A 22,587-nucleotide genomic window follows, 5' to 3' on the forward strand; every position below is an offset into this window, starting at 1 on the left:
CGGATTGTGAATGCCGAATTCACCGATGCATCCATTTTCATGAACGGTGAATTTACGGGGATCAGCAACATAAACAAAAATTTTGTCAACAAGTGATAAGGAAAAAGTCATCGAATCGACTGCGAATTTCTTTTATTTGGTGTTCTGTCCCTAAATTCTGTTTTGCCTGACAATATTTCAACTTTCAACTACTTATATTCCTCAGAAATATCTTCACGCATTAAATTCGTTAATGTGCAGACTTGATTTCTTTAAGGAAAGTTCATATGCAGTGTGCAGGGAGTGTGTCATAAATTTCAAGCGGATCTTCATTTCCTAATTTGACTGAATCTCATCGGGAAATCAACAAAACTGCATTAATTCCACATGTAAGAATTCTGCATTTGGAAGAAAAAGGGTTCCTTTCATCTCAGGAGACTGCATTGCTGTCTCGTAACTAAAAGTATCTGTAGGTTCTCAACCCTTATATATTGTATTTGCTATGGACTCAAATCCTGCTGAAAATTCAAACTCAGATCAATCAGACACCATTAAACAGAAGCAGTTGTATTTTCTTAATGAACAATTGCAGTCCATGGTGCGAGAACTGCCACCGTAAGTACCTTGGTCTGCATACCATTTGATAATCTAGTATTAATTGAAATACCTTAGGAAGATGGCTGCGGCAAAATTCATATTTCTGACGGTTGGTAACCAAGACAACTCATTGAAATAAAGCCACATAGATAAAGTGCCATACCATTTTAATTATGCGGCCACTGCCACTGATGGAACCAAATGGGGCGAACATGAAAACGCCTGACCAACAAGTGCTTGCGACAGTGAAGTGCCGTAGTGCTTCACTCCGAAGGAGCAGGCAGGTTATTATACTAGAGAGGGCCTGGCCCCCTTATTGCCAGGCCTCCACTGGAAAATTTTTTAAAGTGCAACTCTTCTAAAACCCTCCTTCTGTGACGCAAATTTTACATTAATTTCTGCAGATTCTGATTAATCACTGTGTTTTAAGTATTTTCAGCTCTAAATAATTTCAAAATGTCACTAAGAGTTATCATTGATGAAGATTTTCTCCACAGAATTTCGGGGGGGGGGGGGGGCAAATGACACCATTTTCAATTCTAGAAGAGGCCAGGCCTCCCCTGCTATGCCCATGCTTTACTTAGAGGGCCGCTAAAACTGTCAAATTTTTCAATTGTTACAATCTAGTGTCTATCGATCATCTCAAAATTCTACAATTGCCATAAATTGTTCATTGTTGCCAAATTTCTGCCTACATCCTGGACTATGTATCCAAAGCATACAGACTAGTACCAAAAACATTGAATCATGTAGACCGTGCATCCTGTGTTACGGAAGGCGAGACAACTTTTAAAAATTCGCATGCCGATTAGTGTTAGGACCAACCTGCATCAATGAGTTTGTGTGTCCCCATTGCCCACAACTGCGCATACGCAGTAGCGGTTCCAGTGAATTTTTGTCGGGTTGTAAAGCTTTTTTTCTCGGTTAATAATTATTTCGGATAAATGAAACATTGCTACTCATCCGGTCGTAGAATCATATGTTCTCAAACTTTTCCTCCTTAGAATTTTGTCTGAAAATGGACTCTAAACAAGACATTCATGAAAAACCAAGTGAAAAAGTGAAAAACCAAAACAACCAACAAACGAAATTCCATCGCCTCTCTGCAGTCTCTGTGAGTGCTTAGGACACAGACTCTCTCCCCTTCCCCGCCCGCCCATCATGGGGCTCGAAAAGACTTGTCTTGCTCCGCCTGTGCCAAACCGAGCCAGACGCATGGTCTACGTTATTCACTGTCTTTGACTAGTGTGCTTGCTTCACCTGTGATTTTATAAAAGTGACCCTCAATGAGTGGTACTATACTCACCCGCTTGCCTTTCAAAACTTAGTATCTCTCATCTGGTTGGTATCTCTATTATCATGATGTTAATAGTTTATTCAAAATATTGATTTTTTAATTCAATGCAATCTTGTTTTTTTTTTAAAATATCAGCAAAAAGATGACCATCTCTAATTTTCAAAGTTAGTATTTTATTAATTTGAATTATATACTGATAGAAGTATCTAGGTTTTTTAATAGTTTTACTTGGCCGCTTGCCTGACTTGCCTCATGAAAGTCGCGCAAAAGAAAGTGGATTTTTGCCCTCCAAAAAAAATTTCTTTCTCAAAATGAAAATTGGTATCAGGATTGAATGTGGCAGCATGAATAAATCAAACTTCATGAGCTGAGTTATCCTTCATTTTAAATGCCATTGGAAGAAAGAGAAACTCATAACATGATCCAATTACTTCAGCCTCCCTTTAGCACTTGCAAAGTCTAGTATGTGTATTGATTCTAGAGATAAATCTAGTGGAATTGTGCCATTAATGAAGCTATAGTGAAATTGTGAAATATTGTCGCTTTGTATGGAAGAAAGAAAAAGAGCTTTTTTAAAAAATGCCCTTTTTTATATTTTCTGACTTTTTATATTTTCAGACAATATCAGCAACGGCTGCCCTATGAATTATTGACTTGTCTTGCAGAATCTCTTTTGGATGGGACAGTTTTTAGTATCATCAGTAACTTAATGGATATTCAGCATGTTACAGAAAAACAGTTGTTTCAGCAAAGATTATCTTACTTGAGAAGTTATTCAGGTACTGTTTCCTTGGCTTACTTGTTAGTTTAAAAACTAGGGTAAAAAAAAAAGCAAAAAAACTCAGTACGTAATTTTTTTTTTTTTTTTTTTTTTTTTTTTTTATCGTCCCAGCACAAGTATAATTAAATCTACTAGCAGGTAACAAACCAACTTGGAAAAATAAACTTGTACTGTAGGCACAAAAAACTTTACAATGAGTGAAGATTAGCAGAGAGAGAAGCTTTTTGTAAATGGGACTTCGGGCTCAGTTGAAATAGATTGACTCCTGTAACGTCTGGAAATTGGGCGTTTTATAGTTACTGTAATTTTGTGTTTCCATTCTCTCCAACTTTTATGTTTTAGCGACCTATTTTTGGTGTGTTGCTTTGAAGCAATCACATTTTTTGGCCTTGAATTTTTGAAGAATTTAACCATAGAAAGTGTATGTTACTGAAAAATGAAATCCACTCTTGAGTAATGAAGAACTGAGGGATCCAAAATCACTCGAAGCATCTGAGACCAGCGCAGTTTCAAGCTTCAGCTATGGGAAAGCAGGATCCAATAGTTGGCGTTCATTAGAGCGCATATAGTGTTACTCCACAGATTGTGCATTCAGGGTTCTGAATTAGTTGGTCAAAACATATCTTCGTCCCCCTCATTTCCATTATGACTATGTTGATCTTGTAACGTTGGTAACAAATATTTACTCCAGGATCTCCTGGATCATAGAAAAAATCAGGTAAGTATTTAGATCAGTCTGAAATTAAACTTCGACTCTATATAACAACACTTGTTGGAACGAAAATTTCTCTTCAAAGAAAGAATCGTCCGGTCCTTTGAACTTCCTTTGTAGATTATTGCCACCAGTACAGCAAAAATGCGTTTGGTCTGTTGCTGATTTGTTATAGAGAGAGAGAGAGAGAGTATCATATTAAGATTCAAATGATACATTTGTGATAAGGGTTCCTCATTTGGTAATCTTCTGGTGTTGTTTTACTTTACAGATAAAGTCCAGGCAGTGACCAATGGTGATTAGGAGAAGAAGAAAAGGCAGTCCAATTGAATACCTTGAGTGCCAGGCATAAAGAGGAATTGAAACTTTTCGACATGAGTATCATAATGAAGTTAGATGAAAAAGTAAGCATACTCCAATCCTAGATCTTATCCTTTCAAAATGTTACTTGCTTTACATTTTAACTTTAGTGTTATAGTCCTTTTCAAAACATTCATTCGATCTGTGCTGTCAGCTTTGAGAAAATAGTTTACACACTCAAAATACTATATTTTCTAATGAGGATGCAAAAACCTTTCGACCTGACCAACAGCGTTTCTCGTTTGATCATTTGCCAAAATGAGGAGGCTGCAAAAAGTGGTTCAGAAAAAAAGATTAAGTGAAATTACTGTGAAGAGAGGTCTTAAAAATGAGGACATCGGCTTCCATCAACATGAGATTTTTCCCCTTTTTTTATTTTTAAAAAACGGCAGCTGTTTGGATGTAAAGAACAAAGAAGAAAAAAAAGGAAATGGTTGTCTTTTTGAAAATCTGGGGAAAAGGGAATTTTGGAATGGGAAGGTCAATTCACAAAATAGGAAGACGAAGAACTATCTGCAGTCCTGCTTTCTACGTGAATCTGAATTTCATGCACATTAACTGTCGCTTAATACAAATTAGTCATATATTAATCTAAGTGTTGTGAAAACAAATTTGAAATTACCACTATCCTCAATACCAATCGAAGAATGTAATTTAAACTACAGTAAAAGCACAATTATGAAAAAGGATGGACACGCTAGACAATTCAGCATGAGTTTTTCATGTAAGGCATATTGACTTCTTTAAAATCTCACTGAGAATGAGAGCAGGAGGATCCAAACAAGCTACTTTGAATTGACGATATATCTCATGAATAAATTCAAAAGATGAAATTTTACATCTATGAGCATTAGTGGTAAGGGAAAGTTATTACAGAACAATCAGCAAAAAATTACTTCTAATAATTTACCACAATTTAAAGTGATTGGCTATAAAAATCTCTCTAACTTCAATGCAAGAACTCAAATGCATCATTGCAAAAACACTCAATCGGCACTTGTCTCAGTCTCTAGGTAGCAGCAAATTAGAGACTCATTCTTGTATCCTTTTTTTGGTTGAAAAAAGGCAGTAACTACCTCAAAATGTCCTGGTTTTTTTTTCTCAATTTTTCATATTTGATCTTCCACATTTTGCAGCAGCCTTTCCCTGGATAAAGTTGTTTTTTTCAAAAACTTGTCATCGCTCAGATTGCTTCATAATCATCCTCAAAAAATGTAAAAAAAGGGATTGTCTTATCAGGGATTTTCGGCCGGTTCTCGGTTCAAATCTGTTAATACAAAAGCCCAAAAATGGTTCCGAAAATCAAAACTAAGTTCAATCAAGTTTCCAAGTCAAATCAACCTCACAAAATTTAGTCACTATTTTAAAGTACCCGTAGCTAAAAGAGTCAAGGTTGAAAATAATGGACGTTTAATATTTTTGCATAAGCTGATTCAAATAGCAGCAATATTGTGATCAGATGGTTGAAATCAACGTCTAATACAGATTTTCTCTGTCTAAAAATATGCATAGCCCATTAGTATCAGCATCACTAGACTTTATTGACCTAACAGTAAACTTTTTTGCTTTTCTTTCCACAGGTAGCTGACCAACAAAGGATTTTAGGTCTAGCTGGAGTACCAGGCTTCGAGGTGACAAGTGACCCAATTAAAATTCAGCTGCAAATCCGTCTTCTAGATTTCATTTTGCGCATTAGTCAAATGAACTTACCTTTCAACTGAATGCAGATTACACATCTCTCTTGCTCCTGTGAGATCTGTTTTTCTGTGACACACAATGTTCTCATCGGATGAACCAAACGAGGAAGGAATCATTTTCATGACTCATTAGGGCTGCCACTGAGAGTGACTTCTTAATGCTTTTTTCTCCTTGCTTGTAAAGGGGATCATGAAATTTTCACTAAAGGAAATCCTGGAAAAAAGAGCTTAAAGCTGTGATATTTAATATCATTGGAACAGCATGTAATGTAAGACAGTAGAAATCTTTTTTGTTCCTCGTGTTTTGCATAGAGTACATAGAGTCGTAATAGGAATGGAGGAGCTGGCGCCACTTTTGTGAATTTTCCAGTCTTTGGAATCCATGACTCCTCAGCGGTGCCAGGTTACTATTTTGATACATAATCGATTTTTTTCGATACACAGGTACCTGGCCGATGATAGGCCTTGTGATGTAAACAAAGAGGTTCTGAAGTATTACGTATTCTGCATCGTCATTTTGGATCGAAAATAAATCGGAAAGGTGACCAAATCTCGGCGCACACCTGGCTTGGAACTCGTCGATCAGAACATGACCCCAGCTCACTTCTTCATATTGCGACTCTATGTACTCTATGGTGTTTTGGAACTGAGCTTTGTGGAATCCCCCTAATATTTAAGTTCTTACCAAATACCTCAGATATTTTCAGTCATAGACTACAAGACGATAATATTCCAGTATAAGCTGTATTTTGCCACCCTTAAACTAAAATTGTTTCAAAAGAAGAAGTAAACAGAATAATTCTGTTACAACAGGCCTTCAAGTAAGGTCAGAGTATAAACATTAAGATGATGGAAATATTGATAGGGAAACCGCAAAAATAAGTATCTCGGTTACGGTGTTTCAAAATCACAGCTCGTATTTTATTTTTTGATGGAGACCAAGCAAACATCATGGCTTGAAATTTTCACAGAATATCCATCAGTCATAGCAGAACAATCATGAAAGTTTTCAAGTAATTAGGTTTTGTATTTTTCTATGTAGAAAATCAAGTATGACAGGAGGTTTTCAACGAGCATTTCTTTGCTACGCATTTCTGCAGTTTCACCAATGATAAGTTCTATTAATAGCAACGTGTGCTGGAAGCTTCATATTCACTGATAACCAACCATCTGGAATATTTTCGAAACCTTGCTAATGATTATGTGTATTGATTGCTGGAGCATTTCGACGGTGTAAGTCGGCAATCACATAACTCGGTTTGCTACGTCGCAGACTTCCTGTCTTACTTTATTTTTTAAACAGAAAGCTACTCAACGGCAATTCTTTAAACTTTCGTGATTTTTCTTCTCTGTGCAAAGAAAATTCTGCATAAACTTCAAGGAATGATATCAATTTGTTCTCCTTTAAATAAATAACATAGCGGCAGAGATTTTCAGACACCACAAATGAGATATGTGATTGTGGACTTACGCCATCAATTTGCTGGATCAATTATGCCGGAAGTTTGAAAAGTGATGTAAGCGTTTCACTTTTCAAACTTGGAGCATTCGAGTCTCAGGAAAAATTTTCCTGCCATGTGGTAGTATATCAAAGTCAGATTCTATGGCTCAACAGGAATTCTTGGAAGTGTACTATTCCATTTCTCATGAGCATGTGTCTAATGGAGTTTGTACTTCCTTATTTTTATAATCACTCGTTAGAACCCTTGAAATTGCAATTTGATTAATAATTTTTACTTTTTTAAATGAATCAAATCTAATGGCTGTGCTCTTAGTTAATTATGTCAGGATCATCCAAAAAGTAAGTTTCCCCGTTTTGTTTCTTCTGAACTATGGTAAATGGACACATATCAGGCATACTTTTAGCCTTTAAGCAAGCTCCAAGTTTTGAAAATCTACTGCAAGACTGGTAAGAAAATTCAGATTTACTAAGATCACCTACCATCCCTGCACCTTTTAGTGCACTAGCGGGTTGCAGAAAGTCTTATAATTTTGTCCCTGTAAGCCAAGAGTGCAAGGGGATTAGTAATTGAATTTATTTTGATCCTTATGTCCTCAGTTTTAATTTCATTTATCAATTTGACGTTTTTCATCAACCGGTCAGCAAAAAAGACAGATCTTTGACAGAGACCTTCAAACACGATGTCAGATTGCCTGCACTAAATCGTCTCTCTCTGTCAGTAAAAAATACGTTTATACCCTTCCAAAAATAAAATACGAAACATATCATTTCGTATTGTTCTATAATTCTTTAAAAATTCCATTGAATGGTGGATTTTTTATTTTATAACCACTCGGTTCAAGGTAGACAGAGAGGTGAACATGCCCTGCTGATGCAGATTGTTGCGAGAAGTTGTACGCTCTAGCTGAGCAGTTGATGAAAATATCAAATCAATACACCCAATTGAAGATCATAATGTAAGATCAAAATTATTTCAACTGTTTTTACTTACACTTCTCTTCACTTCCCAGAGGAGATCAAAAAATTTCAGTGCAATCTGCTATTGCACAGAAGAGTGGGTTTTCAGCAATGGTAGGTGCTCATAGTAACTCGAGTTTCCTCATGAGCCCTATGATGGATTTTCAAATCTGTAAGCCAGTTTTGAAACTGAGAGCATGTGAAGCCTAGCACACCTTTTTCTTATTTGATTTTCCTCTTTTAGTACAGGAGATACAAAAGAGAGAGAGGAGACTGGTTTTTGGATGACTGCCATCCCTAGCTTTAAGATTAAAGTGAGATAATTTTAAGTAGGCATAGTAATGAGACTACCTCTTTTTACCTTTCCTAATTTTTATAAATAAAAATTCTGTAAACAAAAAGGATGCTTTATCTTATTCATTTATTGATATTTTCTAACACCTTGACACCATCATTCAATAGTATTTAGCATCAAAAATCGAAAAGTTTCTTCGATAATAAAAATGTTCAATTGAAGGATCCTATTGCAAAAAATTTGGGATCAATCAATTATGTAAGTTTATGACTTTCAAGAAAAAGTATGTAGGTATTTCATTTCTTCATTACTGCTGTGCTAAGGAAGAAAACCATATGAGCCTTCAGGTCCATATTTCTTTCAATAAAAAACGAATTTATTGGGAAAGTTGTGAATATATTTTTTCAAACAATTTTGTTCGTAATTCAATCTAAAATGTCTGGAAATATCATGGAAAATTATGCATGACTTTCCCAAAAAATACATGTTTTATTCAAATAATTAGGGTAACTCTTGAATGTTCATACAACGTTTTTCCTTAGCATGGCAGATCACCGATTTAATTTTGTAAGTAAATCTCATAAATCATTCATATCAATATCATCTCATCAATTCATTAATCTTTGTTGCTCTATAGGAAAGAAAGAACTAAAGATTTTTACTCATCCACACACAAAATTAGAAAGTTCTCAGAATACCTATTGCATGAAAGAGAGCCAAGCCATTAATTCGAAGCTTGATACTCAATAATTAATTGACCTACTATTAATGCTGCTTAACGAAAAGAGACTGGAAAGTAGAAATTTGAAATTTCGTGGTACATGATCAGGTGATTGAAATTTGAAATTTTGTGTTGCATGATAGTGTAGTTGAAATTTGAAAGAAATTTGATAGAGAGCTTGTTCAAGACGAAAATTTGTTTTCATTTTATAATGTGTTATCTATTTAAAAAATGAACAAAATGCCTTTTAGCCTTTTTGGGTTTTATCATAGCTTAAGCTGTATCACCAAAGAAAGAAAAAAAAATTACTCTTGTCAGCTGACTGAAGTATTCACACTTTTCCCTTCCATATAATGCGGAATTTGAAAAAAAAAAAAAACCGAATGAGAGATGTATGAGATAAAATCATTGTTCCCGCATATTATTCTAATCTGTTTAATTTTCTGTATTATTCCAGAAGGATTCAATGATGTTTTGAAGTTCAAAGATTTAAAATTCAAGCTCAGTTCCTCAAAAACTGAGCACTACCTATTCCCTGTGTGTGATACATTTTAAAACAGTAATTTATTTAAACACACATTCCCATTCATTAATCCATGAATTTATCAATAAAAATCAGATACCTGACTTTATTGTCGTCCTAATAATGAATGAAACCTATGATAAAACTGAATTTTATTCATTCCTTTTGAATTTCAGCTTAATAGCCTCACAATATCAATATCTTTATTGTGCTAGGTTAGTATTCAGTTGTGAGGTCATTGACCTCCCATCTCTCAACCAAGGAAAGTTACCCATTCTTTGTCTTGCTCCAGTCTTTCGTGGCTATATTGGAAAAATTGAATTTTATCACTCATTGCGAACTTTTATGCGCATGATTCTCATTTCCATAATATTGTAAAATTTTTTATTCTGAAGGTATAGAAAGGATGGAAACAAGTGTAATAGAATGATTTTTTATTGATTTGTTTTCCTCATACTAATTTAGTTAGTTTTTGTATTTCTGAATTAAAATGTGTTACTTTTACCAATTTGTAATGATTTACTGTGATTAACTCTTTTTCCTCCAAACTCAAAAGTTTCACTGAATTGAAAATGCCCTCCTTCATGTTTCTTCAACACGTTGGGTATAATATGCGTTTAAAAACACAAAGAAAAATAAAATTTCTGTTTTTTAACAACCAAAAATAAATTTGATTTTAAAAAGAAGCAAGAAAAAAATAGAGATTAATCTGAGTCAAGGAATCTTTGGTGCAGACGCAATTACTGTTCCACCACAAAAAGCAATCGACAGTGTAAGTTGGCAATCACATAACTCGGTTTGCGATGTAGCAGACTTCCTGCTATACTTTATTTTTTAAACAGAAAACTACTCAACGGCAATTTTTTAAAACTACAAGGAATCATGTCTATTTGTTCTCCTTTAAAAAAATAACATAGAGGCGGAGATTTTCAGACACCTCAAACGAGATGTGATTGCCGACTTACACCGTCGATATATTGATTTATTCTCATTCACATTGTATGAGGCCATGTCATCGTTATGATTTGGATTTAATTTGATATGACAGAAAATTCTATGCTGATGCCACAACTGAATATTTCAAATCAAGATCAAATTGATCTCTGACAAAGAGATCAAATTGATCTCTGACAAAGAGATCAAATTGATCTCTGACAATGAGATCAAATTGATCTCTGACAAAGAGATCAAATTGATCTCTGACAAAGAGATCAAATTGATCTCTGACAATGAGATCAAATTGATCTCTGACAATGAGATCAAATGGATTGCATTTTGCAAAAAGGAACCACAAGAATTTCAATGTTTGCTAAGATTGTGCATCTTTTTAATCTTACAACTACAGACAAATCATCTAATTAAAATTTATCTTTACCCCCAATAAACTATAAATTCAAGACGAAAATTACCTTTGGAAATTTAACTTCTTGCATGATGTCAGTGATTTTATTACAAAGATTGTAAGGTTCACAATCTTAGCAACATTGGAATCGTCTTGGTTCCTTTATGCAAAATGCAATCTAAATTTCTTTTCCAGACATGGGCATAATAATGCTTACATTGAAAGGTGCACCCTCTATAGATAGAATTTTGGACAAAAAAAAAAGAGAAAAATTGTAAAAATAACATTGTATTTTTGTGTAAAAAGAAAAGTGAGAAAATTGCATTTAAAAAAATCTGCAAATAAAATTCTGAGCGGTGAAGTTCATTGTAGTTTTTACAGTTCTTACATTTTAGGAAGTACTTAAAGTTTAACGTATAAAATACAACTTAGAGTTGTAATATCCCTGTTATGTTATTGCTTAAAAATAAACAACTGTATTTAATAAATAACAAGAAAAAGAGTATGGCATTTTTAGAGCTCTTAAGAGTTTTCTAACTGTTTCACAAAGTAGTCTCTTAGTTTTATCACAGCTTTATTCCGGTGCGACATTTCATTTTTAAGAGATTTTGGCATTTCTGCATAAGTTTGCGAATAACCATTGGGCTGAAAGCAAGAATCCCAGCCAAATAAGTTAGTTCCTCTTGGGCTGACAATTGTACCCTCTGTTTCACCCTTGAATAAAATTACTTTTTCACTCTCGTCCGCAAATGCAAAGGTACAGACAGCAGTAGCACTCTTGTCTTCAAATCCAGCCAGTAGATTGTGTAATCCACCTGGTCCAATTTTTTCAAGGAACCACTTGATGTAAGGCCCTGTAAAAACAAATTTCAAACAATTTAATATCATCAAGTCGGAAAACTTCTCAAAAATTTTAAAGCAATTTCATATGTCAAACTGTCGATTAGAATCAAGACCGACAATAACAACGGAGCTCTTACATGACACAGGAATTTGCAACTTTTACTAATTCTTAAATGTAATTCTTGCAAGAACCATGATGGTGCCACTAATCTTCTTGAGAACAATCTTCCAAGCTCAAAAAAAGCTCTCAAAGTTGAGGCTATGGTGGAAGGGAACCCCATTACTCGGTCCAACTCTCTATTAAGATGGGGAGCAAATACATTAGCAGGGTTGCCACTTCTTGTAGGAGCTTCAAGGCTGAAGCCATCGCAACCAAAGACATTGAATCACGTAGACCATGTGTCCGGCACGGTTTGGCACTGGCGGAGCGAGACAAGTCTTTCAGAGCCCCATGATGGGCGAGCGGGGAAGGGGAGAGAGCGCATGTCCCAAGCACTCAAACAGACTGCAGAGAGGCAATGGAGAATTCATTCGCGCGCTGGACTTTCCACGAATACCTCGATTGGAGTCCATTTCAGACAATATTCCTAGGAAGAAAAGTTTTAGAACATATAATTTTACAACCAAATGGCATTGTTTCATTTTCCAATCTAATTATTAACCAAGGAAAAAAGCCTCACAATCCGACAAAATTTGCTGGAGCCGCTACTGCGCATGCGCAGATGTGAACAATTAGGACACACGAACTCATCGGTGCGGGTCGGTGCCACCACTCATCGGCATGCGAAGTTTTAAAAGTTGTCTCGCCCTCCGTAACACAGGATACACGGTCTACGTGATTCAATGTTTTTGACCATAACCCTGCTAATGTATTTGCTCCTTATCTGTACATGAAGAGTTTGACCGGATATGGAGGTGGACTCATGTCATGACTTATGCAACATTAGAGTTTATTATAATTGCGCTTTGAGGAGGAATAAAACTTCAAACCTCTTTGTCTCTGTCCAATTTTAATAAGACTTGGTTCAGTTGAACTCAGCCAACATCTACATACCCTTAATATCTAATTAAAAGCTAGTTTTTGCTTCTAACCTGGGAGCCCTCCAAGCGCGTTGAAGCATAGAGATGTATCTTCCACGATCACAGATCCATTGACAATTCTTTTGGCCTCAAGGACTTTGCGGTGACATATATCATCTATTTCCCCCTGATATTCCGGCAGATCAATTTTCTTGTTGACCAACTGTAAAAAAATTGACACATAAGGCACTGATCATATTAGAAAACATTACTTGTGTAGTTAAATGCATAAGCCTTCGAGATGGAAGGAAAAGATCAAGATAGTCACAAATATTTGGTAGATTTTGGAACACTCATTTGCGGATCCAGCAAATTGGCAGCATTGTTTTTCTCTATTTAAACCTATGGAAATGCAAGGCGGATAAAGAGTGGTGGTTGCATTTCTTACCCTCTTGGCGTCACACAGCATCGGGTACGTTTCGGGTACATCCTAATTGCAAGGCAAAGCATGTACCCTCTGCGCATCACAGCCTTTAAAATGACGACTCAACTCGAAACGCGACCACCTTTCTTTACCCGTCTTGATGGAAATGTATCAATTCGTGGAGTGGCCAGGTGCTCCGGCAAGAACCGATTATTTATCATAGGTTTAAATGGAGGGAATCCAAAGGTGTCATGGTGCTAGATCCGTATCTGAGAACACAGCAAGCATTGTTCGGTAAGGTTTCAAAAATTCTGAACTTCCTGAGCTCAAAGGGAAACCTAACACAAGTGAACATGGAACACCTCCATGGAAACTAATAAAAGGTAAGAATACTCAAAACTGAAATGCAGCAAAACAAGCAAAAACTTGTCATTTCATGATGATTTATAAAAGATTTAGAAGTAGAGGACAGCCAATTAGTTACTCGAACTGAAGCATATGACTTTGACAGCTTTAGCCGCGCTCATTTGGGGAGCGAAACAGGAGACATTCTTTCTAGCGCAAGAGGTGCAACATGGTATTCTGTATTTCCGGAAAATCTTGACGGGGTAAAACCGCAAAGAGAGCACGACTTACTTGACGCTCATCCTCAACTGAACACAATCAGTGCTGCATCAGGCAAAGGTATACTGTTAACTGCCAAGTGATAATAGATAAGAATGCTTACTTTAAAAGGTACTGTAGTCCCGAGGATACTGACGACTTCTTCCAGTTTTTTGGCATTTCCTGTCACAAATACAATCGTCTTTGACATTCTAAACATTAGACATTCAAAGAAAGAACTTCAGTAAACACAAAAGGGTTGTTAATACACCGAGATTGGGTGTGCTTTGAGCGAGGAAGTTTAGAGCTGATAGCTTGGCACAGAAATGTGTGATGGGAGGATGAAACTACTGAAGAATCGAACAATTCGCTTATTACAGTAAAGTGTGGGGTTAAGGAACACTGATATTAAAAATCCGAGAATAATTTGGAGGGATGAGAAGTGTGAAGACCTCTCTCTAATCAGCAATCAGCTGCTCGCACCGGATTGTGAATGCCGAATTCACCGATGCATCCATTTTCATGAACGGTGAATTTACGGGGATCAGCAACATAAACAAAAATTTTGTCAACAAGTGATAAGGAAAAAGTCATCGAATCGACTGCGAATTTCTTTTATTTGGTGTTCTGTCCCTAAATTCTGTTTTGCCTGACAATATTTCAACTTTCAACTACTTATATTCCTCAGAAATATCTTCACGCATTAAATTCGTTAATGTGCAGACTTGATTTCTTTAAGGAAAGTTCATATGCAGTGTGCAGGGAGTGTGTCATAAATTTCAAGCGGATCTTCATTTCCTAATTTGACTGAATCTCATCGGGAAATCAACAAAACTGCATTAATTCCACATGTAAGAATTCTGCATTTGGAAGAAAAAGGGTTCCTTTCATCTCAGGAGACTGCATTGCTGTCTCGTAACTAAAAGTATCTGTAGGTTCTCAACCCTTATATATTGTATTTGCTATGGACTCAAATCCTGCTGAAAATTCAAACTCAGATCAATCAGACACCATTAAACAGAAGCAGTTGTATTTTCTTAATGAACAATTGCAGTCCATGGTGCGAGAACTGCCACCGTAAGTACCTTGGTCTGCATACCATTTGATAATCTAGTATTAATTGAAATACCTTAGGAAGATGGCTGCGGCAAAATTCATATTTCTGACGGTTGGTAACCAAGACAACTCATTGAAATAAAGCCACATAGATAAAGTGCCATACCATTTTAATTATGCGGCCACTGCCACTGATGGAACCAAATGGGGCGAACATGAAAACGCCTGACCAACAAGTGCTTGCGACAGTGAAGTGCCGTAGTGCTTCACTCCGAAGGAGCAGGCAGGTTATTATACTAGAGAGGGCCTGGCCCCCTTATTGCCAGGCCTCCACTGGAAAATTTTTTAAAGTGCAACTCTTCTAAAACCCTCCTTCTGTGACGCAAATTTTACATTAATTTCTGCAGATTCTGATTAATCACTGTGTTTTAAGTATTTTCAGCTCTAAATAATTTCAAAATGTCACTAAGAGTTATCATTGATGAAGATTTTCTCCACAGAATTTGGGGGGGGGGGGGGGGGGCAAATGACACCATTTTCAATTCTAGAGAGGCCAGGCCTCCCCTGCTATGCCCATGCTTTACTTAGAGGGCCGCTAAAACTGTCAAATTTTTCAATTGTTACAATCTAGTGTCTATCGATCATCTCAAAATTCTACAATTGCCATAAATTGTTCATTGTTGCCAAATTTCTGCCTACATCCTGGACTATGTATCCAAAGCATACAGACTAGTACCAAAAACATTGAATCATGTAGACCGTGCATCCTGTGTTACGGAAGGCGAGACAACTTTTAAAAATTCGCATGCCGATTAGTGTTAGGACCAACCTGCATCAATGAGTTTGTGTGTCCCATTGCCCACAACTGCGCATACGCAGTAGCGGTTCCAGTGAATTTTTGTCGGGTTGTAAAGCTTTTTTTCTCGGTTAATAATTATTTCGGATAAATGAAACATTGCTACTCATCCGGTCGTAGAATCATATGTTCTCAAACTTTTCCTCCTTAGAATTTTGTCTGAAAATGGACTCTAAACAAGACATTCATGAAAAACCAAGTGAAAAAGTGAAAAAACAAAACAACCAACAAACGAATTCCATCGCCTCTCTGCAGTCTCTGTGAGTGCTTAGGACACAGACTCTCTCCCCTTCCCCGCCCGCCCATCATGGGGCTCGAAAAGACTTGTCTTGCTCCGCCTGTGCCAAACCGAGCCAGACGCATGGTCTACGTTATTCACTGTCTTTGACTAGTGTGCTTGCTTCACCTGTGATTTTATAAAAGTGACCCTCAATGAGTGGTACTATACTCACCCGCTTGCCTTTCAAAACTTAGTATCTCTCATCTGGTTGGTATCTCTATTATCATGATGTTAATAGTTTATTCAAAATATTGATTTTTTAATTCAATGCAATCTTGTTTTTTTTTTAAAATATCAGCAAAAAGATGACCATCTCTAATTTTCAAAGTTAGTATTTTATTAATTTGAATTATATACTGATAGAAGTATCTAGGTTTTTTAATAGTTTTACTTGGCCGCTTGCCTGACTTGCCTCATGAAAGTCGCGCAAAAGAAAGTGGATTTTTGCCCTCCAAAAAAAATTTCTTTCTCAAAATGAAAATTGGTATCAGGATTGAATGTGGCAGCATGAATAAATCAAACTTCATGAGCTGAGTTATCCTTCATTTTAAATGCCATTGGAAGAAAGAGAAACTCATAACATGATCCAATTACTTCAGCCTCCCTTTAGCACTTGCAAAGTCTAGTATGTGTATTGATTCTAGAGATAAATCTAGTGGAATTGTGCCATTAATGAAGCTATAGTGAAATTGTGAAATATTGTCGCTTTGTATGGAAGAAAGAAAAAGAGCTTTTTTAAAAATGCCCTTTTTATATTTTCTGACTTTTTATATTTTCAGACAATATCAGCAACGGCTGCCCTATGAATTATTGACTTGTCTTGCAGAATCTCTTTTGGATGGGACAGTTTTTAGTATCATCAGTAACTTAATGGATATTCAGCATGTTACAGAAAAACAGTTGTTTCAGCAAAGATTATCTTACTTGAGAAGTTATTCAGGTACTGTTTCCTTGGCTTACTTGTTAGTTTAAAAACTAGGGTAAAAAAAAAAGCAAAAAAACTCAGTACGTAATTTTTTTTTTTTTTTTTTTTTTTTTTTTTTATCGTCCCAGCACAAGTATAATTAAATCTACTAGCAGGTAACAAACCAACTTGGAAAAATAAACTTGTACTGTAGGCACAAAAAACTTTACAATGAGTGAAGATTAGCAGAGAGAGAAGCTTTTTGTAAATGGGACTTCGGGCTCAGTTGAAATAGATTGACTCCTGTAACGTCTGGAAATTGGGCGTTTTATAGTTACTGTAATTTTGTGTTTCCATTCTCTCCAACTTTTATGTTTTAGCGACCTATTTTTGGTGTGTTGCTTTGAAGCAATCACATTTTTTGGCCTTGAATTTTTGAAGAATTTAACCATAGAAAGTGTATGTTACTGAAAAATGAAATCCACTCTTGAGTAATGAAGAACTGAGGGATCCAAAATCACTCGAAGCATCTGAGACCCAGCGCAGTTTCAAGCTTCAGCTATGGGAAAGCAGGATCCAATAGTTGGCGTTCATTAGAGCGCATATAGTGTTACTCCACAGATTGTGCATTCAGGGTTCTGAATTAGTTGGTCAAAACATATCTTCGTCCCCTCATTTCCATTATGACTATGTTGATCTTGTAACGTTGGTAACAAATATTTACTCCAGGATCTCCTGGATCATAGAAAAAATCAGGTAAGTATTTAGATCAGTCTGAAATTAAACTTCGACTCTATATAACAACACTTGTTGGAACGAAAATTTCTCTTCAAAGAAAGAATCGTCCGGTCCTTTGAACTTCCTTTGTAGATTATTGCCACCAGTACAGCAAAAATGCGTTTGGTCTGTTGCTGATTTGTTATAGAGAGAGAGAGAGAGAGAGTATCATATTAAGATTCAAATGATACATTTGTGATAAGGGTTCCTCATTTGGTAATCTTCTGGTGTTGTTTTACTTTACAGATAAAGTCCAGGCAGTGACCAATGGTGATTTAGGAGAAGAAGAAAAGGCAGTCCAATTGAATACCTTGAGTGCCAGGCATAAAGAGGAATTGAAACTTTTTGATATGAGTATCATAATGAAGTTAGATGAAAAAGTAAGCATACTCCAATCCTAGATCTTATCCTTTCAAAATGTTACTTGCTTTACATTTTAACTTTAGTGTTATAGTCCTTTTCAAAACATTCATTCGATCTGTGCTGTCAGCTTTGAGAAAATAGTTTACACACTCAAAATACTATATTTTCTAATGAGGATGCAAAAACCTTTCGACCTGACCAACAGCGTTTCTCGTTTGATCATTTGCCAAAATGAGGAGGCTGCAAAAAGTGGTTCAGAAAAAAAGATTAAGTGAAATTACTGTGAAGAGAGGTCTTAAAAATGAGGACATCGGCTTCCATCAACATGAGATTTTTCCCCTTTTTTTATTTTTAAAAAAACGGCAGCTGTTTGGATGTAAAGAACAAAGAAGAAAAAAAAGGAAATGGTTGTCTTTTTGAAAATCTGGGGAAAAGGGAATTTTGGAATGGGAAGGTCAATTCACAAAATAGGAAGACGAAGAACTATCTGCAGTCCTGCTTTCTACGTGAATCTGAATTTCATGCACATTAACTGTCGCTTAATACAAATTAGTCATATATTAATCTAAGTGTTGTGAAAACAAATTTGAAATTACCACTATCCTCAATACCAATCGAAGAATGTAATTTAAACAACAGTAAAAGCACAATTATGAAAAAGGATGGACACGCTAGACAATTCAGCATGAGTTTTTCTTGTAAGGCATATTGACTTCTTTAAAATCTCACTGAGAATGAGAGCAGGAGAATCCAAACAAGCTACTTTGAATTGACGATATATCTCATGAATAAATTCAAAAGATGAAATTTTACATCTATGAGCATTAGTGGTAAGGGAAAGTTATTACAGAACAATCAGCAAAAAATTACTTCTAATAATTTACCACAATTTAAAGTGATTGGCTATAAAAATCTCTCTAACTTCAATGCAAGAACTCAAATGCATCATTGCAAAAACACTCAATCGGCACTTGTCTCAGTCTCTAGGTAGCAGCAAATTAGAGACTCATTCTTGTATCCTTTTTTTGGTTGAAAAAAGGCAGTAACTACCTCAAAATGTCCTGGTTTTTTTTTCTCAATTTTTCATATTTGATCTTCCACATTTTGCAGCAGCCTTTCCCTGGATAAAGTTGTTTTTTTCAAAAACTTGTCATCGCTCAGATTGCTTCATAATCATCCTCAAAAAATGTAAAAAAAGGGATTGTCTTATCAGGGATTTTCGGCCGGTTCTCGGTTCAAATCTGTTAATACAAAAGCCCAAAAATGGTTCCGAAAATCAAAACTAAGTTCAATCAAGTTTCCAAGTCAAATCAACCTCACAAAATTTAGTCACTATTTTAAAGTACCCGTAGCTAAAAGAGTCAAGGTTGAAAATAATGGACGTTTAATATTTTTGCATAAGCTGATTCAAATAGCAGCAATATTGTGATCAGATGGTTGAAATCAACGTCTAATACAGATTTTCTCTGTCTAAAAATATGCATAGCCCATTAGTATCAGCATCACTAGACTTTATTGACCTAACAGTAAACTTTTTTGCTTTTCTTTCCACAGGTAGCTGACCAACAAAGGATTTTAGGTCTAGCTGGAGTACCAGGCTTCGAGGTGACAAGTGACCCAATTAAAATTCAGCTGCAAATCCGTCTTCTAGATTTCATTTTGCGCATTAGTCAAATGAACTTACCTTTCAACTGAATGCAGATTACACATCTCTCTTGCTCCTGTGAGATCTGTTTTTCTGTGACACACAATGTTCTCATCGGATGAACCAAACGAGGAAGGAATCATTTTCATGACTCATTAGGGCTGCCACTGAGAGTGACTTCTTAATGCTTTTTTCTCCTTGCTTGTTAAGGGGATCATGAAATTTTCACTAAAGGAAGTCCTGGAAAAAAAGAGCTTAAATCCGTGATATATAATATCATTGGAACAGCATGTAATGTAAGGCAGTAGAAATATTTTTCGTTCCTCGTGTTTTGCATAGAGTACATAGAGTCGTAATAGGAATGGAGGAGCTGGCGCCACTTTTGTGAATTTTCCAGTCTTTGGAATCCATGACTCCTCAGCGGTGCCAGGTTACTATTTCGATACATAATCGATTTTTTTCGATACACAGGTACCTGGCCGGTAATAGGCCTCGTGATGTACACAAAAAGGTTCTGAAGTATTACGTATTCTGCATCGTCATTTTGGATCGAAAATAAATCGGAAAGGTGACCAAATCTCGGCGCACACCTGGCTTGGAACTCGTCGATCAGAACATGACCCCAGCTCACTTCTTCATATTGCGACTCTATGTACTCTATGGTGTTTTGGAACTGAGCTTTGTGGAATCCCCCTAATATTTAAGTTCTTACCAAATACCTCAGATATTTTCAGTCATAGACTACAAGACGATAATATTCCAGTATAAGCTGTATTTTTGCCACCCTTAAACTAAAATTGTTTCAAAAGAAGAAGTAAACAGAATAATTCTGTTACAACAGGCCTTCAAGTAAGGTCAGAGTATAAACATTAAGATGATGGAAATATTGATAGGGAAACCGCAAAAATAAGTATCTCGGTTACGGTGTTTCAAAATCACAGCTCGTATTTTATTTTTTGATGGAGACCAAGCAAACATCATGGCTTGAAATTTTCACAGAATATCCATCAGTCATAGCAGAACAATCATGAAAGTTTTCAAGTAATTAGGTTTTGTATTTTTCTATGTAGAAAATCAAGTATGACAGGAGGTTTTCAACGAGCATTTCTTTGCTACGCATTTCTGCAGTTTCACCAATGATAAGTTCTATTAATAGCAACGTGTGCTGGAAGCTTCATATTCACTGATAACCAACCATCTGGAATATTTTCGAAACCTTGCTAATGATTATGTGTATTGATTGCTGGAGCATTTCGACGGTGTAAGTCGGCAATCATATAACTCGGTTTGCTACGTCGCAGACTTCCTGTCTTACTTTATTTTTTAAGCATAAAGCTACTCAACGGCAATTCTTTAAACTGTCGTGATTTTTCTTCTCTGTGCAAAGAAAATTCTGCATAAACTCAAGGAATGATGTCAATTTGTTCTCCTTTAAATAAATAACATAGCGGCGGAGATTTTCAGACACCACAAATGAGATATGTGATTGTGGACTTACGCCATCAATTTGCTGGATCAATTATGCCGGAAGTTTGAAAAGTGATGCAAGCGTTTCACTTTTCAAACTTGGAGCATTTGAGTCTCAGGAAAAATTTTCCTGCCATGTGGTAGTATACCAAAGTCAGATTCTATGGCTCAACAGGAATTCTTGGAAGTGTACTATTCCATTTCTCATGAGCATGTGTCTAATGGAGTTTGTACTTCCTTATTTTTATAATCACTCGTTAGAACCCTTGAAATTGCAATTTGATTAATAATTTTTACTTTTTTAAATGAATCAAATCTAATGGCTGTGCTCTTAGTTAATTATGTCAGGATCATCCAAAAAGTAAGTTTCCCCGTTTTGTTTCTTCTGAACTATGGTAAATGGACACATATCAGGCATACTTTTAGCCTTTAAGCAAGCTCCAAGTTTTGAAAATCTACTGCAAGACTGGTAAGAAAATTCAGATTTACTAAGATCACCTACCATCCCTGCACCTTTTAGTGCACTAGCGGGCTGCAGAAAGTCTTATAATTTTGTCCCTGTAAGCCAAGAGTGCAAGGGGATTAGTAATTGAATTTATTTTGATCCTTATGTCCTCAGTTTTAATTTCATTTATCAATTTGACGTTTTTCATCAACCGGTCAGCAAAAAAGACAGATCTTTGACAGAGACCTTCAAACACGATGTCAGATTGCCTGCACTAAATCGTCTCTCTCTGTCAGTAAAAAATATGTTTATACAAACCTTCCAAAAATAAAATACGAAACATATCATTTCGTATTGTTCTATAATTCTTTAAAAATTCCATTGAATGGTGGATTTTTTATTTTATAACCACTTGGTTCAAGGTAGACAGAGAGGTGAACATGCCCTGCTGATGCAGATTGTTGCGAGAAGTTGTACGCTCTAGCTGAGCAGTTGATGAAAATATCAAATCAATACACCCAATTGAAGATCATAATGTAAGATCAAAATTATTTCAACTGTTTTTACTTACACTTCTCTTCACTTCCCAGAGGAGATCAAAAAATTTCAGTGCAATCTGCTATTGCACAGAAGAGTGGGTTTTCAGCAATGGTAGGTGCTCATAGTAACTCGAGTTTCCTCATGAGCCCTATGATGGATTTTCAAATCTGTAAGCCAGTTTTGAAACTGAGAGCATGTGAAGCCTAGCACACCTTTTTCTTATTTGATTTTCCTCTTTTAGTACAGGAGATACAAAAGAGAGAGAGGAGACTGGTTTTTGGATGACTGCCATCCCTAGCTTTAAGATTAAAGTGAGATAATTTTAAGTAGGCATAGTAATGAGACTACCTCTTTTTACCTTTCCTAATTTTTATAAATAAAAATTCTGTAAACAAAAAGGATGCTTTATCTTATTCATTTATTGATATTTTCTAACACCTTGACACCATCATTCAATAGTATTTAGCATCAAAAATCGAAAAGTTTCTTCGATAATAAAAATGTTCAATTGAAGGATCCTATTGCAAAAAATTTGGGATCAATCAATTATGTAAGTTTATGACTTTCAAGAAAAAGTATGTAGGTATTTCATTTCTTCATTACTGCTGTGCTAAGGAAGAAAACCATATGAGCCTTCAGGT

General features: G+C 35.9%; 3 protein-coding genes across 3 annotated transcripts; 2 read left to right on the plus strand and 1 right to left on the minus strand.

Moving 5' to 3' along the window:
• The first annotated feature begins 92 nt into the window (after positions 1-92).
• On the plus strand, positions 93-8,243 carry LOC109030101 (gonadal protein gdl). Its single transcript, XM_019040895.2, is given in 5 exon segments — positions 93-594; positions 2,492-2,652; positions 3,638-3,668; positions 3,671-3,770; positions 5,307-8,243. Coding segments are annotated over 5 exon segments (546 nt in total). The 5' UTR covers positions 93-481; the 3' UTR covers positions 5,448-8,243.
• Positions 8,244-10,995: 2,752 nt separating this feature from the next.
• Positions 10,996-14,070, minus strand: LOC109030100 (inosine triphosphate pyrophosphatase). Its single transcript, XM_019040894.2, has 3 exons — positions 13,738-14,070; positions 12,659-12,809; positions 10,996-11,577 (listed from the first exon to the last, which is right to left on the minus strand). The coding sequence occupies exons 1-3, from the start codon at positions 13,831-13,833 to the stop codon at positions 11,246-11,248; spliced, it is 579 nt and encodes a 192-aa protein (XP_018896439.1). The 5' UTR covers positions 13,834-14,070; the 3' UTR covers positions 10,996-11,245.
• Positions 14,071-14,203: 133 nt separating this feature from the next.
• Positions 14,204-22,344, plus strand: LOC140224976 (gonadal protein gdl-like). Its single transcript, XM_072302200.1, has 4 exons — positions 14,204-14,690; positions 16,585-16,745; positions 17,733-17,866; positions 19,404-22,344. Exons 1-4 carry the CDS (start codon positions 14,578-14,580, stop codon positions 19,542-19,544), a joined length of 549 nt encoding a protein of 182 aa, XP_072158301.1. The 5' UTR covers positions 14,204-14,577; the 3' UTR covers positions 19,545-22,344.
• Positions 22,345-22,587: the final 243 nt, after the last annotated feature.

This window comes from Bemisia tabaci, chromosome 7 (assembly GCF_918797505.1).
Source record: "Bemisia tabaci chromosome 7, PGI_BMITA_v3".
NCBI classification, from domain to species: domain Eukaryota; kingdom Metazoa; phylum Arthropoda; class Insecta; order Hemiptera; family Aleyrodidae; genus Bemisia; species Bemisia tabaci.